At 45.3% G+C, this 14,741-nt stretch overlaps 1 protein-coding gene across 1 annotated transcript in view; it reads right to left on the bottom strand.

Moving 5' to 3' along the window:
• Positions 1–702: 702 nt before the first annotated feature.
• Positions 703–14,741, bottom strand: part of crybg1 (crystallin beta-gamma domain containing 1) — an 84,476-nt gene continuing 70,437 nt past the window's right edge. The window contains exons 16-20 of the mRNA XM_033021931.1: positions 12,591–12,720; positions 10,191–10,330; positions 6,175–6,298; positions 2,874–3,032; positions 703–1,028 (exon numbers count right to left, since the gene is read on the bottom strand). Coding sequence (XP_032877822.1) covers positions 843–1,028; positions 2,874–3,032; positions 6,175–6,298; positions 10,191–10,330; positions 12,591–12,720 — 739 coding nt within the window. The 3' untranslated portion in view covers positions 703–842. The remainder of the gene's footprint in view (positions 1,029–2,873; positions 3,033–6,174; positions 6,299–10,190; positions 10,331–12,590; positions 12,721–14,741) is intronic.

Genomic DNA, 14,741 nt, shown 5'->3' with positions numbered 1-14,741 from the left:
TTTAAGGCAGAGATTGCCAGGTTTTTTTTAATTAGTACGGCTGTCGGGTTATGGGGAGAAGGCAGGAGAGGGATAGATCAGTCATGATTGAATGGTGGAATAGACTTGATGGGTCGAATGGCCTAATTCTGCTCTTATAACTTACAAGCTGTGTGCGTTCACTCTGTCTATTCCCCTCATGATCTTGCACACCTCTATAAGATCACCCTTCGGTCTGCTGCAATCCAAGTAATAACATCCCAGCTTGCCCAACAAACAGCTCACAATACCTCAGGCCTTCGAGTCCTGCCACCATTTGCTTCAAGGTTTCCAGCTTAATAGCATTCCTTCTAATAACAGGCTAACCAAAATGAATACAATACTCTAGATGCGGCCTCACCAACATCTTGTACAACTGACTTCAGTTTAATCTAGAATTTAGTTTAGAGATACAGCGTGGAAACAGGCCCCGGCCCACCAAGTCTGCACCGATCAGCCATCGCCCGTACACTAGTTCTATCCTGCAAACCACGGACAATTCACGGAAGCCAATTAAAACCTACAAACCTGTATGTCTTTGTTATACGAGAGGAAACTGGAGCACCAGTAGGCCTCCCAAGCGGCCACGGGAAGAACGTACAAACTCTACAGACAGCACCCATAGTCAGGATGGAACCCGGGTCTCTGATGTTATGAGGCAACGACTTTACCGCTGCTCCACTGTGCCGACAGCAGGAGTAGTGTGCATGGGATGGCAGGGAGAACACTCCAGCATTCTTGGTGTAGAGTTTTATTTGCATTGCTATAAAACTAGCTGTAATTGTAGGGTAAACATGTATTTGCATCGGCAATACAGCAGAGAATTAGAGAATAGACCATCTCTTACCTTTAATATCAATAACCAGCCCAGTCCTAGCATTGCTCCATATGACTCCGTCTGAACTGATACTCCAGATATGAATCTCTTTACTGTGGAGTACTGAAACGCCCAGCCTGGAACCAGCACCGATCAAGCTGCTGGCTGTATCCAGGCAGCAATCTTCTGCTATCTGAGAGAAAGCAAGAGAAAAGGAAGAAAACTTGAAATCAATGACAACGAGAAACAGAAAGAGTAGCCAAACATGACTGAAGAACACAAAACAAGTATTGATGGTGTGATGGATCAAGTCAAGAGTTTATTGTCATGTGCCCCAGATAGGACAATGAAATTCTTGCTTGCTGCAGCACAACAGAATATTGTAAGCATAAATACAGAACAGTTCAGTGTGTCTATATAGCATAGACCATATATATACACACACACACACATAAATAAACAGATAAAGTGCAATTGGCTGTTATAGTTCAGAGTCTGTTTGATGGTGAGTTTAATAGCCTGAAGGCTGTGGGGAAGAAGCTGTTCCTGAACCTGGATGTACCAGATGTCAGGCTCCTGTACCTTCTACCTGATGGCAGTGGAGAGATGAGTGTATGGTCAGGATGGTGTGGGTCCTTGATGATGCTGGCAGCCTTTTTCAGGCAGCGACTGCAATAGATCCCTTCGATGGTGGGGAGGTCAGAGACTGGGCAGTGTTTACTTTTTGTAGTCTTTTCCGCTCCTGGACGCTCAAGTTGCCCAACCAAGCCACGATGCAACCAGTCAGCATGCTCTCTACTGTGCACCTGTAGAAGTTCGAGAGAGTCCTCTTTGACATACAGTCTCTCCGTAATCTCAGGAAGTAGAGGCGCTGATGTGCTTTCTTTATAATTGCATCAGTTTACTGGGAACAGGAAAGATCTTCGGAAATATGCACGCCCAGGAAGTTGAAGTTCTTGACCCTTTCTTACCATCGACCCGTTGATATAAACGGGACTGTGGGTCCCCATCCTACACCTTCTAAAGTCCACAATCAGTTCCTTGGTTTTGCTGGTGTTGAGAGCCAGGTTATTGTGCTGGTACCATTTGGTCAATCGGTCGATCTCACTTCTATACTCCGAAGCGTCACCACACCCAGGTGACCACTTTGATTCCTGAGGGGGTCTCACTCTCTTTCTAGTTGCCCGTTTCCCCCCTTTATGTATTTATATAATCTCTGGGGATTGTCCTTAATGCTATCCGACAGAGCTATCTCCTGCCCCCTTTTGCCCTACAAATTAACCTACAAACCTGCACGTCTTTGGAGCGCGGGAGCAAACCGAAGATCTCGGAGAAAACCCACGCAGGTCACGGGCAGAATGTACAAACTATGTACAGACCAGCACCCGTAGTCAGGATTGAACCCGGGTCTCCGGCGCTGCAAGGCAGCAACTCTACCGCTGCGCCACCTAATTCCAGAGGGGCCCCACTGCGCCGTGCCGCCCTAATAATATTAATCATGTAATGGGTCACTTTTAATTGTCTCAAGATGATTTCTTTATATAAATCACACCATGTACATTTTACAGTGTAATGTTTCTGCCATCGGGAGACGTGATTGGACACCTTCAGAACTCACTGATAGCACCAAAAGACCAATTCTCAAGCTCTACGAGTCTAACTTTCTCTCGCTCTAAAGCCCGCTAACGGGCGGCACGGTGGCGCAGCGGTAGAGTTGCTAGCTCTCAGCGCCAGAGACCCGGGTTCAATCCCGACTACAGGTGCTGTCTGTACGGAGTTTGTACATTCTCCCCATGATCTGCGTGGGTTTTCTCTGGGTGCTCCGGATTCCTCCCACAATCCAAAGACGTACAAGTTAGTTGAATTTAAATCAAATGCGTTTCCCAATCCCTCTCTCCAAAATGTGGTTTAAAAAAAAGTCACCACTGCTAGTGATGGAGTCAGAGAGTCATACATCGTGGAAACAGGCCCTTCAGCCCGACTACAATTACTGCACTATAAACTTCAGTAGCATTCTATTTTAATTAATCAACAGTACCTTGCTTTTGATGTAGCCATCCTGGTAGAACCAGACTTGATCATCCATTCCTGTACCCTCTAGAGCCTGTGCTCGAATCATCTTTATATCACTGAGTTCCCCAGTCAGTGTCAAATATGCTCCACTGTCTCGATTTCGTACCCTGAAGTATACTCGCCTCTGTAAAAGGGAATAAATTCATCAGCATAAATGTTTGAAACTTATTTTAATGCTTGGACTATTGTAAGTTTATTGTAAGCCATTGTAAGTTTAATGTACAATATTAATCTTCCTTCACATTACAACATTCTTAAGTGGTTGGACAGGCTAGATGCAAGAAGATTGTTCCCGATGTTGGGGAAGTCCAGAACAAGGGGTCACAGTTTAAGGATAAGGCGGAAGTCTTTTACCAAATTTCGTTTGAACGTCATGTGAGGTTCAAATGACAAATAAACAGTATTGGAGATGAGAAAAACATTTTTTTTCACACAGAGTGTGGTGAATCTGTGGAATTCTCTGCCACAGAAAGTAGTTGAGGCCAGTTCATTGGCTATATTTAAGAAGGTCAGATGTGGCCCTTGTGGCTAAAGGGATCAGGGGTTTGGAGAGAAGGCAGGTACAGGATACCGAGTTGGATGATCAGCCATGATTATATTGAATGGCGGTGCACGCTCGAAGGGCCGAATGGCCTACTCCTGCACCTATTTTCTATGTTTCGATTAGTTCTTAGGTTACATAGATACAGACAATGTTGATTTTTTTTTTTAAACGACACACAGATTGCTGGAGTAACTCAGCGGGTCAGGCAGCATCTCTGGAGAACATGGATAGGTGACGTTTCACAGAGTGCTGGAGTAACTCAGCGGGTCAGGCAGCCTCTGGAGAACTGGGTAGGCGACGTTTCACGGAGTGCAGGAGTTTTGAGTCGGAACCTTTCTTCAAACTGAAGGGACCTGATCCTAAACCACACATATCCATGTTCTCCTCAGATGCTGCCTGACCTACTGAGTTACTCCAGACCTTGTGTCTTATTTGCAAACCAGCATCAGCAGGTCCTTGCAGCTACATTAAACTGCACCAGAAATAAGCAGACGAAAGAGTTCCAACATTAACATAAGCCATTAGTAATTTTCCAGGCATTTTTCTTTTTTTAAAGTTGTACCATACATGGGAAAGCAGATTTTTAATATCAGAAAGGGAGTGGCCAGGATGCGACTCGTCCTTGATTACGTTGCCTTGGCATGGCCAGCGGCATTATCAGAGATGAGTCACACCCCAGTCACTCCTCTCTCCCATCAGGCAAGAGGTACAGAGGTGAAAGAGGTGAAAACGCTCACCTCCAGATTCAGGCACAGTTTGTTCCCATCTGTTATCAGGCAACTGAACCATCCTACCAACAACTAGAGAGCAGTCCCGAGCTATTATCGACCTCACTGGAAATCCTTGGATTATCTTTGATCGGATTTTACTGCAGTCCTGCACTAAATGTTATTCACATTATTCCCTTTATCATGTATCTGCACACTGTGGACGGCTCGATTGTAATCATGTATTGACTTTCCGCTGACTGGTTAGCACTCAACAAAAGCTTTTCACTGTACCGAGGTACACAGTACAATGAAAAGCTAAACTCAAACTGAATTAAACAACAAACAGCTTTAAATTCCAGAGCTATTTTACATTAAATAATTATAGAGTTAGAGATACAGTATGGAAATATGCCTTTCGGCCCACCGGGTCTGTGCCTGCCATCAACCACCCATTCACACTCATCCTACATGAATCCCATTTGAAAAAAATTCCCTCTGGTCTCATCAACTCCCCCATAATTGACCACTCATCGATACATACATGTAATAGTTTCCAAAGGCCAATTATCCAACCAATCTTTGTGATATGGGAGGAAAAATAGACAATAGATGCAGGAGTAGGCCATTCGGCCCTTCCAGCCAGCACCTCCATTCAATGTGATCATGGCTGGTCAGCCACAATCAGTACCCCGTTCCTGTCTTCTCCCCATATCCCCTGACTTCGCTATCTTTAAGAGCCCTATCTAGCTCTCTTGAAAGTATCCAGATAACTGGCCTCCACCACCCTCTGAGGCAGAGAATTCCACAGACTCACAACTCTCTGTGTGAAAAAGTGTTTCCTCATCTCCATTCTAAATGGCTTACCCCTTATTCTTAAACTGTGGCCCCTGGTTCTGGACTCCCCCAACATCGGGAACGTTTCAATAGACAATAGGTGCAGGAGTAGGCAATTCGGTCCTTCGAGCCAGCACCGCCATTTAATGTGATCATGGCTGATCATTCCTGCCTCCAGCGTGTCCAAACCCTTCGTAATAATCTATGTTTCAATAAGAATCCCTCTCATCCTTCTAAACTCCAGAGTATACAAGCCCAGCCGCTCCATTCTCTCAGCAAATGACAGTCCTGCCATCCAGGGAATTAACCTTATGAACCTACGCTGCACTCCCTCAATAGCAAGAATGTTCTTCCTCAAACTCGGAGACCAAAACTGCACACAAAAACAAGACCATAAGCCATAGGAGCAGAATTAGACCATTTGGCCCATCTAGTCTGCTCCGCTATTCAATCATGGCCGATCTAATTTCCCTTCTCAACCCTATTCTCCTGCCTTTGCCCTGTAAACTGGACCATCCAGCAGAAACTCTTGTCACAGGGAGAACATGCAAACCTCACACTGAACCTGGGTCTGTCAAGTCATATTACTCAAATGTGGACATAAGGAACTGCAGATGCTGGTTTAACAGAAAAGACACACAGTGCTGGAGTAACTGAGCTGTTGAGGCAGCATCTCTGGGGAACATGGATAGAAACATTTCAGGGTGGGACCCTTCTCAGATACAATTTTAGCTCAAATGTTTTTACAGAACAAATCTTTAAGTTCATAAGTGATAGGAGCAGAATTAGGCCATTCGGCCCATCATGTCTACTCCACCATTCAATCACGGCTGATCTATCTTTCCCTCTCTACCCCATTCTCCTGCCTTCTCCCGATAGCCCCTGACACCCACACTAATGAATTATCAGTCAATCTGTACCTTTAATAAATACCCAATGACTTGGCCTCCACAGCCGTCGGTGACAATGAATTCCACAGATTCACCACTCTGACTAAAGAAATTAGAAACATAGAAAACAGGTACAGGATTAGGCCATTTGGCCCTTCGAGTCAGCACCGCCATTCAATATGATCGTGGCTGGTCATCCAAAATCAGTACCTCATCTCCTTGCTAAAGGTACGTCCTTTTATTCTGAGGTTGTGCCCTCTGGTCCTAGACTCTCCCATGTGCACTGACCTGAACCAGGGGACGCAAAGACCCAATTCTGTGCCATCCAGTTTGTTGATGCCAGTTGGGTATCTGACTGGGCTGTAGTAAAAACTGTCGGCCTCTGTAGTTACTGCACTCATACGCCACCCATCTGTTTTACAAAGAAACAAAATATGTTTGGCATTGGTTCATTATTGTCACATGTACCAAGATATGGTGTGTAAAAAAATAAATAAAACGGAGCTTTAAGTATCATCCAGGAAAATCACACTGTTTACACATTTACACATCTTCATGTACAATGTTGGGTTTAGAATGAGGGGTGATCTTATAGAGGTGTGTAAGATCACGAGGGGAATAGATAAGGGAGATGCATCGAGTCTTTTACACGGGGTAGGGGAATCAAGAACCAGAGGGCACGGGTTTAAGGAGAGAGGGGAAAGATTTACCGTATTTTCCGGCAATTTTTTACCCAAATATAAGGCACGAAAATTTACCTGCGTCTTGGTTGTTAGCCAAGAAAGATAGACTTGGCTAATCCCTCAGTACAGCAACATCAAGAACGATGTTCTTTTTCCCCCACCATCTCTCCACCTGCCGTCACCCTCCATCCCCCACCCATTCAGTCATTCAGAATGGAGGAGATCTGGAAGCCTTGGGCAAATTGAATTGTCATTTTCTTTATTTTTAATTTTTTTATTTTTGAGCGTAAGAAATTCTATGTTCAAAATTTAGCAACTCAAAATGGGGGCACATCTTCGACACAGGTGCGTCTTCATTGCCAGGAAATACGGTAATAGGAACTTGGTTGGTAACTTTTTCCACACAGGATGGTGATACGAGTTGCTGGAGGAGGTAGATGTGCCAGGTACTATAACTACATTTAAAATACATTGGGCCAGGTACATGGATCAGAAAGGTTTAGAGGGATATGAACCAAACGTGGACAAGTGGTTAAGAAGGAACTGCAGATGCTGGAAGATCGAAGGTACACAAAAAGGCTGGAGAAACTCAGCGGGTGCAGCAGCATCTATGGATTGAAGGAAATAGGTGACGTTTCGGGCCGAAAGCCTTCTTCAGACTGATGGTTGGGCGATCATTTCGCCGAACACCTCCGCTCAGTCCGCAATAACCTACCTGAACTCCCGGTGGCTCAGCACTTCAACTCCCCCTCCCATTCCCAATCCGACCTCTCTGTCCTGGGTCTCCTCCATTGCCAGAGTGAGCAACACCGGAAATTGGAGGAACAGCACCTCATATTCCGCCTGGGTTGCTTGCGTCCGGATGGCATGAACATTGAATTCTCCCAATTTTGCTAGCCCTTGCTGTCTCCTCCCCTTCCTTAACCCTCGAGCTGTCTCCTCCCCTCCCCCCGCCCTCGAGCTCCTCCTCCTCCCTTTTTCCTTCCTTCTCCCCCCCACCCCCCATCAGTCTGAAGAAGGGTTTCGGCCCGAAACGTCACCTATTTCCTTCGCTCCATAGATGCTGCTGCACCCGCTGAGTTTCTCCAGCATTTTTGTGGACAAGTGGGATGAGTGTCGATGGGTACGTCTGCATGGGCAAGTTGGGCTGAAGGGCTTGTTTCCATGCAGTATGGCTCTGCGATCATCCATCCCATGGTATTGAGATGGGCAATTGAAGGGGTTGCTGGGGGCTTGACAGAGTTCAGTGCATCTTTAATAGACAATAGGTGCAGGAGTAGGCCTTTCGGCCCTTCGAGCCAGCATCGCCATTCAATGTCATCATGGCTGATCATCCCCAATCAGTACCGTGTTCCTGCCTTCCCCCATATCCCCTGACTCCGCTTTTTTTTTTTTTTTTTTTTTTTTTTTTTTTTTTTTTTTAAGAGCTCGATCTAGCTCTCTTGAAAGCATCCAGAGTACCTGCCTCCACCGCTCTCTGAGGCAGAGAATTCCACAGACTCACCACTCTCTGTGTGAAAATTCTTTCCTAGTCTGTTCTAAATGGCTTACTCCTTATTCTTAAACTGTGGCCCCTGGTTCTGGATAGCCAAAGGTCTGGAGAATTGCCAATGTTGATCCTTCTTTTTTTTTTAAGGAGGACAATAGGTATAACACCAGCAAAGTGTAGGCCAATGAGTTCATATCTGTGCTAGGGAGATTATTGGAGAATATTTTCAGGGGCACACATCATCAAAATCATGGGACAGTCAGCATGGTTTATGCGGGGGGGAGGTTATGTTTTACAGAGGCACAGGAACTGCAGATGCTGGAATGTTAAGTCAAACACAAAGTGCTGGAGTAATCTCAGGAAGACATGGAGAGACCGATGCATGTTCCTAGAGAGATGCTGCCTGACCCGCTGAGTTACTTCAGCACTTTGTGTCTTTTTTAAATGTTAATAACAGGTTATACTGATTGTTGGTTTAATCCTGTCTAATTTTGGGTTGGATGTGTCCATTCCACAATGGAGTGAGCATGTTGAGTTTGAATGGGTTTATATTAATGTGCTGGTTGGTATTAAAGTGTTCTTATTAGGCTGCAGGGTGAGTAGATGTCGAGATATTTTTTTACTTGTGAACGAGTCTCGAACGAGAGGTCACGAGCAGGAAAGGGTGCAGAGAAGATTTACGAGGATGCTGCCAGGTCTCAGGAGATCGCTGGTTAGCACGGACTGTGGGCCTGTTTCCACAGTATATATTTCTAAAGTCTAGACATTGGCGAGGCTGCATTTAGAACATTGCGTTCAGTTCTGGGCACCATGTTACCGGAAAGATGTCGTCAAGCTGGAAAGGGTTCAAAGAAGATTTACGAGGATGTTGCCAGGATTCGAGGGCCTGAGCTATAGGGAGAGGTTGAGCAGGCTGGGATTCTAATTGTTCGAATGCAGGAGGTTGAGGAATGATCTTATAGAGGTGTACAACATTATGAGAGAAATAGATCGAGTAGTTGCACAGAGTCTCTTGCCCAGAGTAGGAGAATCGAGAATCAGACGACATAATAATAATAATAATAATGCATTTTATTTGCTGGCGCCTTTCTGGACACCCAAGGACACCTTACAGGACATAAAATCACAATACATTTATCAATATTAAAATCAAGTTGATTAAAAACAAAAAACAAAAAATACACAAAACATTTTAAGTCATTAAAATCAGGGTGAACATGGTGGAAGTTATGTCGGGTATGCTAATCTAAACAGGTGTGTTTTGAGTTGTGATTTGAATTGATCGATAGTGTCCAGGTGACGGATGGGAGGTGGGAGAGTATTCCAGAGACGTGGGGCAGAGCAGCTGAAGGATCTGGCACCCATGGTGCTGAGTCTAAATGTGGGGACAGTTAAAATTGCAGCTGAGGAGGAACGAAGTGACCGGGAAGGAGTGTATGGATGGTAGCAGCAGGTCAGAGAGGTATTGGGGAGCAAGGTGGTGTAGGGCTTTGAAGGTCAGCAGTAAAATCTTGTAGTTAATCCGGTGGTGCACAGGGAGCCAGTGGAGCTGAGTGAGGATGGGTGTGATGTGGTCCGATGATCTGGTGCGGGTGATGATCCGGGCTGCAGAGTTCTGAATGCATTGGAGGCGATGATGAAGTTTATTGGAGGTGCTAGTGAGGAGGGCGTTGCAGTAATCGATGCGGGATGTGACCAGAGCGTGGATGAGGACATAGGTTTAAGGTGAAGGAGGGAAGATTTTATAGAAATCTGAGGGGTAACGTTTTCACACAGAGGGTGGTAGGTATATGGAACGAGCTGCATAAGGAGGTAGTTGAGGCTGGGACTATCACAACGTTTAAGAAACAGTTAGACGGGTATATGGATAGGACAGGTTTGAAGGAATATGGACCAAGTGCAGGCAGGTGGGACTAGCGTAGATGGGGACATGTTGGCCGGTGCGGGCAAGTTGGGCCTGTTTCACTCTATGCAGTACGTCTTTGGAGTGTGGGAGAAAAGATCTCAGAGAAAACCCACGCAGGTCCCAGGGAGAACGTACAGACAGCACCCGTAGTCAGGATCGAACCAGGGTCTCTGGCAGGGAAAAGCAGCTCCCATGTATCAAATGCTGTGGAGCAGTTTTTACTTACGTTCCACCATTAACTTTGACTGACAGAACACGAGTATCATATCCTTCCAGCTTCAGGTTCAGTAGTTCGGAAACCACCTCAATTCTCTTTCCTTCAAAATTCTCTCGCGCAAAGAGTGTTATACCTGGCGTGGAGAAACACTGAAAACAAGGAAAAAGTTTCAATTAACTTTCATGAGAAAAAAAAAGAGGAAAGCAATGATAGAACATAGAACACTACAGCGCAGAAACAGGCCCATCTGTGCCGCACATGATGCCACGACAAATCCTTATGTGTAAAAGTGTTGCTCAAACAGAGATATTGAGCAATGGACATACACGTGTTGTTGATAGTGACAAGAAAGTTTGATCAGTACGGGTGTCGGGGGTTACGGTGAGAAGGCAGGAGAATGGGGGTGAGAGGGAAGAGATACATCAGCCATGATTGAATGGCGGAGTAGACATGATGGGCCGAATGGCCTAATTCTGCTCCCTTGTGAGTGCCTTTATAATGGCAACACATTGTTGCAGCTGTCGAGTGCCTGTATCACAGCACTAAAGTCCCTGGTTTGATCCTGATCTCAAGTGCTCTCTGTGTGAAGTTTACACGTTCTCTCGGTGACCGCGTGGGTTTCCTCCGGGTGCTCTGGTTTCTTCCCACATCACAAAGATGTGCAGGTTTGTAGGTTAATTGGCCGTCTGTAAATTGCCCCCAGTGTGTAGGGAGCGGATGCCGAAGTAGAATAAGACGGAACTAGCGTGGAGGGGTGATCTCTGGTCAGCGTGGACTCTGGGCTGAACGGCCCGTTTCCATGCTGCGGTGTTAAGTTTAGAGATGAGGCATGGAAACTAAACATGTTTAGTTTAGTCACGGTGGCTCAGCGGTAGAGTTGCTGCCTTACAGTGGCACTGCAGTCCCAGGTTCGATCCCGACTACGGGCGCAGTCTGTACAGAATGTGTACGTTCCCCCTGTGGCTTTTCTCTGAGATCTTCGCTTTCCTCCCACACTCCAAAGACATGCAGGTATGTAGGTAAATTGGCTTGGTAAATGTAAAAAATGTCCCTAGTGTGTGTACGATGATCTTAATATGCAGGGATCGCTGGTCAGCGCAGACTCGGTGGGCCAAAGGGCCTGTTTCCGCGCTGTATCTCTAAACTAAACTAAATTAGCACACCAGCATGGTTTAGTTTAGTTTAGTTTAGAGATACAAGTCTACAAGTAGATGTAAGTTGTACTAAACATTTCTAAGAACTTTCTGTGATTAATACAGGGCAACGCAGTGGCGCAGCGGTAGAGTTGCTGCCTCACAGCACCAGAGACCCGGGTTTGGTCTTAAAACGGACATGGTACCATTAATTATCAGAGGGGACTGTGTGGAGAGGGTGGCGGATTTCAGCTTCCTGGGAATCCATATTGAGGAGGACCTGACGTGGAGCGTGAACACCTCTGCGCTGCTGAAAAAGGTCCAGCAGAGACTGCACTTCCTGAGGGTGCTCAGGAAGAATAACATCACTCAGAGACTGCTGCTGTCCTTTTATCGGTGCTCCATTGAGAGCATCCTAACATGCTGTGTATGCGTGTGGTACACCAGCTGCACAGCGGCTCAGAGGAAAGCGCTCCAGAGGGCCATTGACAACGCCCAGAGGATTGTGGGCTACCCTCTCCTTACCTTGGAGGACCTATACAGTTCCCGCTGCATCAAAAAATCCCAGAGTATTATAAAGGACATTTCCCACCCCGGGCACTCCCTGTTTGAACTGTTGCCGTCAGGCAGGCGGTACAGATCGACAAGGACAAGGACAAACAGACTTAAAAACAGTTTTTACCCCACTGCTATAAAGGCACTAAATGTAGCCGCCAAGGAACGCAGGGGCGATACATACTAAGGGACTGTGGTACACTGTGAAATCGACAGAAGGATGTAGGGCTGGGTGTTTATGCGTGTTATTTTCATGATATTTATTTTAGTTGTTTAGCTTTTTTAATATTTTACCTTGTATGTATCGTTAGCTTTTAGAAATGTTTGAATGGTGCACTGACTGGCTGACATTTTTAAATTTTGTTGTACATGGTTCATGTTACAATGACAATAAAGAAACTATTCTACTATTCTATTTTGATCCTGACTACGGGTGCTGTCTGTACTGAGTTCTCCCCGTTCCAGTTTCCTCCCAATCCCAAAGACGTGCAGGTCAGGATGGAACCCGGGTCTCAGGTGCTACAAGGCAGCAGCTGTACCACCACGCGAGGTTTAAAGAACATTTAAGAAACATTTAGACAGGTACATGGATAGGACAGGTTTAGAGGGATATGGGCCAAGCGCAGGCAGGTGGATGGGGCGGTGTTGGTCGGTTGGGGCAAGATGGGCAGAAGGGTCCGTTACCACACTGCATGACTCTAAATATCAAAGTGATACTTACAAGGTTTACTGCCCTAACGGATTTGATACACGCATCAGCTGTACATCCGATGGCTGTCAAGTCAGGCCACGTTCCTTCCTCAAGTATGTATTGGTTACCAGTGAAATTCTCTGCACCGTAAGCCACCCAACTGCAAAAAGAGTCACAAACAATTAATGGATTAACGTAATTTTTAAAAAAAATCTCTTTCTGAGCACTACAAATTAAAATATTAATGATGTCAAAAATTATGGCTAGTTTACTAAAAGTCTAAAGGAATCTCCCTCTAACCACATTTGCCTGTAGTTCATAAGTTATAGCGACTATTTTCCTGTGGTGTTTTGTGGATCTGATTTTACAGTTGCAGTTAATATTCATTTTGCAGATCTGGGTGTTAGTTTAGGTTGTAAGTGTAGATTGATGATGCATGTGAACCAATCACACATAAGCCAGCATCACTAACTCCACCCCACTATGACACTTATACTAACACTCGTTCCCGACACTGCCAGTTCGAGCAGCTAGGATGCACTGACAATCTGTCGTCCATAATGCTGCTAAGTTTTGTGCTCATTAAAGATGTGTTTAAATCACACACAGTCTCTGGCTCCTGTTTACAGTAAGTTTATTAGTTTAGATTATTATCGTTACATATATTTTGATAGAAACATAGAAATTAGGTGCAGGAGTAGGCCATTCAGCCCTTCGACCCAGCACCGCCATTCAATCTCGAAAGATAGCGGAATCAGGGGATATGGGGAGAAGGCAGGAACGGAGTACTGATTGGGGATGATCAGCCATGATCACATTGAATGGCGGTGCTGGCACGAAGGGCCGAATGGCCTAGTCCTGCACCTATTGTCTATCGTCAATACGATCATGGCTGATCATCCAAAACCCGTTCCTGCTTTCTCCCCATATGCCTCGATTCTGTTAGCCCTAAGAGCTAAATCCAACTCTCCCTTGAAAACATCCAGTAAATTGGCCTCCACTGCCTTCTGTGGCAGAGAATTCCACAGATTCAAAACTCTCTGGGTGAAACAGTTTTTCCTCATCTCAGTCCTAAATGGCCTACCCCTTATCATTGTGTAAGAAGGGTCTCGACCCGAAACATCACCTATTCCTTAGATGCTGCCTCACCCGCTGAATTTCTCCAGTATTTTTGTCGACCTTATTATTGCGTGCTATCTAGTCAGCGGAAAAGTTATACACACACACACACAGACAATCGGCTTGATTGCCTGTGTGTGTGTGTATATATATATATATATATATATATAACATTTGTGTACAGTGTGTGTGTGTGTGTGTGTGTGTATATATAACTTGTGTACGGATACAAGATAAAGCTTATAACGCAGGGGTTCCCAACCTTTTTCGTCCCGTTTACCCCTGGCAACTTTAATAGCACTTAACAATATTATTTTACTTATTTATGAACAACTAATGATGAACCAAACACAGTCAGTCATTGAGAACAAATATGTACAAATCCAGAATCAACAAATTTACCCCCCTGGGTAGGTGAAGGTTGGGAACCCTTGGTATAACGTTTAGTGCAAGTTAAATCCAGCAAAGTCCAACTAAAGATAGTTTAAATGTCTCTAAGTTTCACAAAAATCCAATAAAGTCCGATTGAAGGTAGTCTGAAGGTCTCCAATGGGGTAGATAGTAGTTCAGGACCGCTCTCTGGTTGTGGTAGGATGGTTCAGTTGCCTGATAACAGCTGGGAAGAAACTGTCCCCGAATCTGGAGGTGTGCGTTTTCACACTTCTGTACCTCTTGCCTGATGGGAGAGGGGAGAAGAGGGGAGTGACTGAGGCAAGATTGGTCCTTAATTATGCTGGTGGTCTTGCCGAGGCAGCGTGAGGTGGAGGTGGAGTCTGTATCTTTGTGATGTGTACTGAGGTACAATGAAAATCTTTGTTTTGCATTCTTTCCAATCAGATAATACTATACATAAATGCAATCATGTGAAACTCAAGTGCAGTAGGGAGAGAAAAGGGGAAGATACAGAATGCAGAATATAGTTCTAGCTTGCAAGGTCCACAATTAGGCCCCTTCCCGAATTGCCATTACCAAAACAAAGTGCTGAAGAATTCAGCGGGTCAGGCAGCAGTCCCTGGAGAAAAGGAATAGGTGTCGAGACCCTTCTTCAGACTGAGTCAGGGA

The sequence above is a fragment of the Amblyraja radiata genome, chromosome 5, assembly GCF_010909765.2.
Source record: "Amblyraja radiata isolate CabotCenter1 chromosome 5, sAmbRad1.1.pri, whole genome shotgun sequence".
NCBI lineage: Eukaryota > Metazoa > Chordata > Chondrichthyes > Rajiformes > Rajidae > Amblyraja > Amblyraja radiata.
This window is presented reverse-complemented; position numbering and strand designations above follow the sequence as displayed.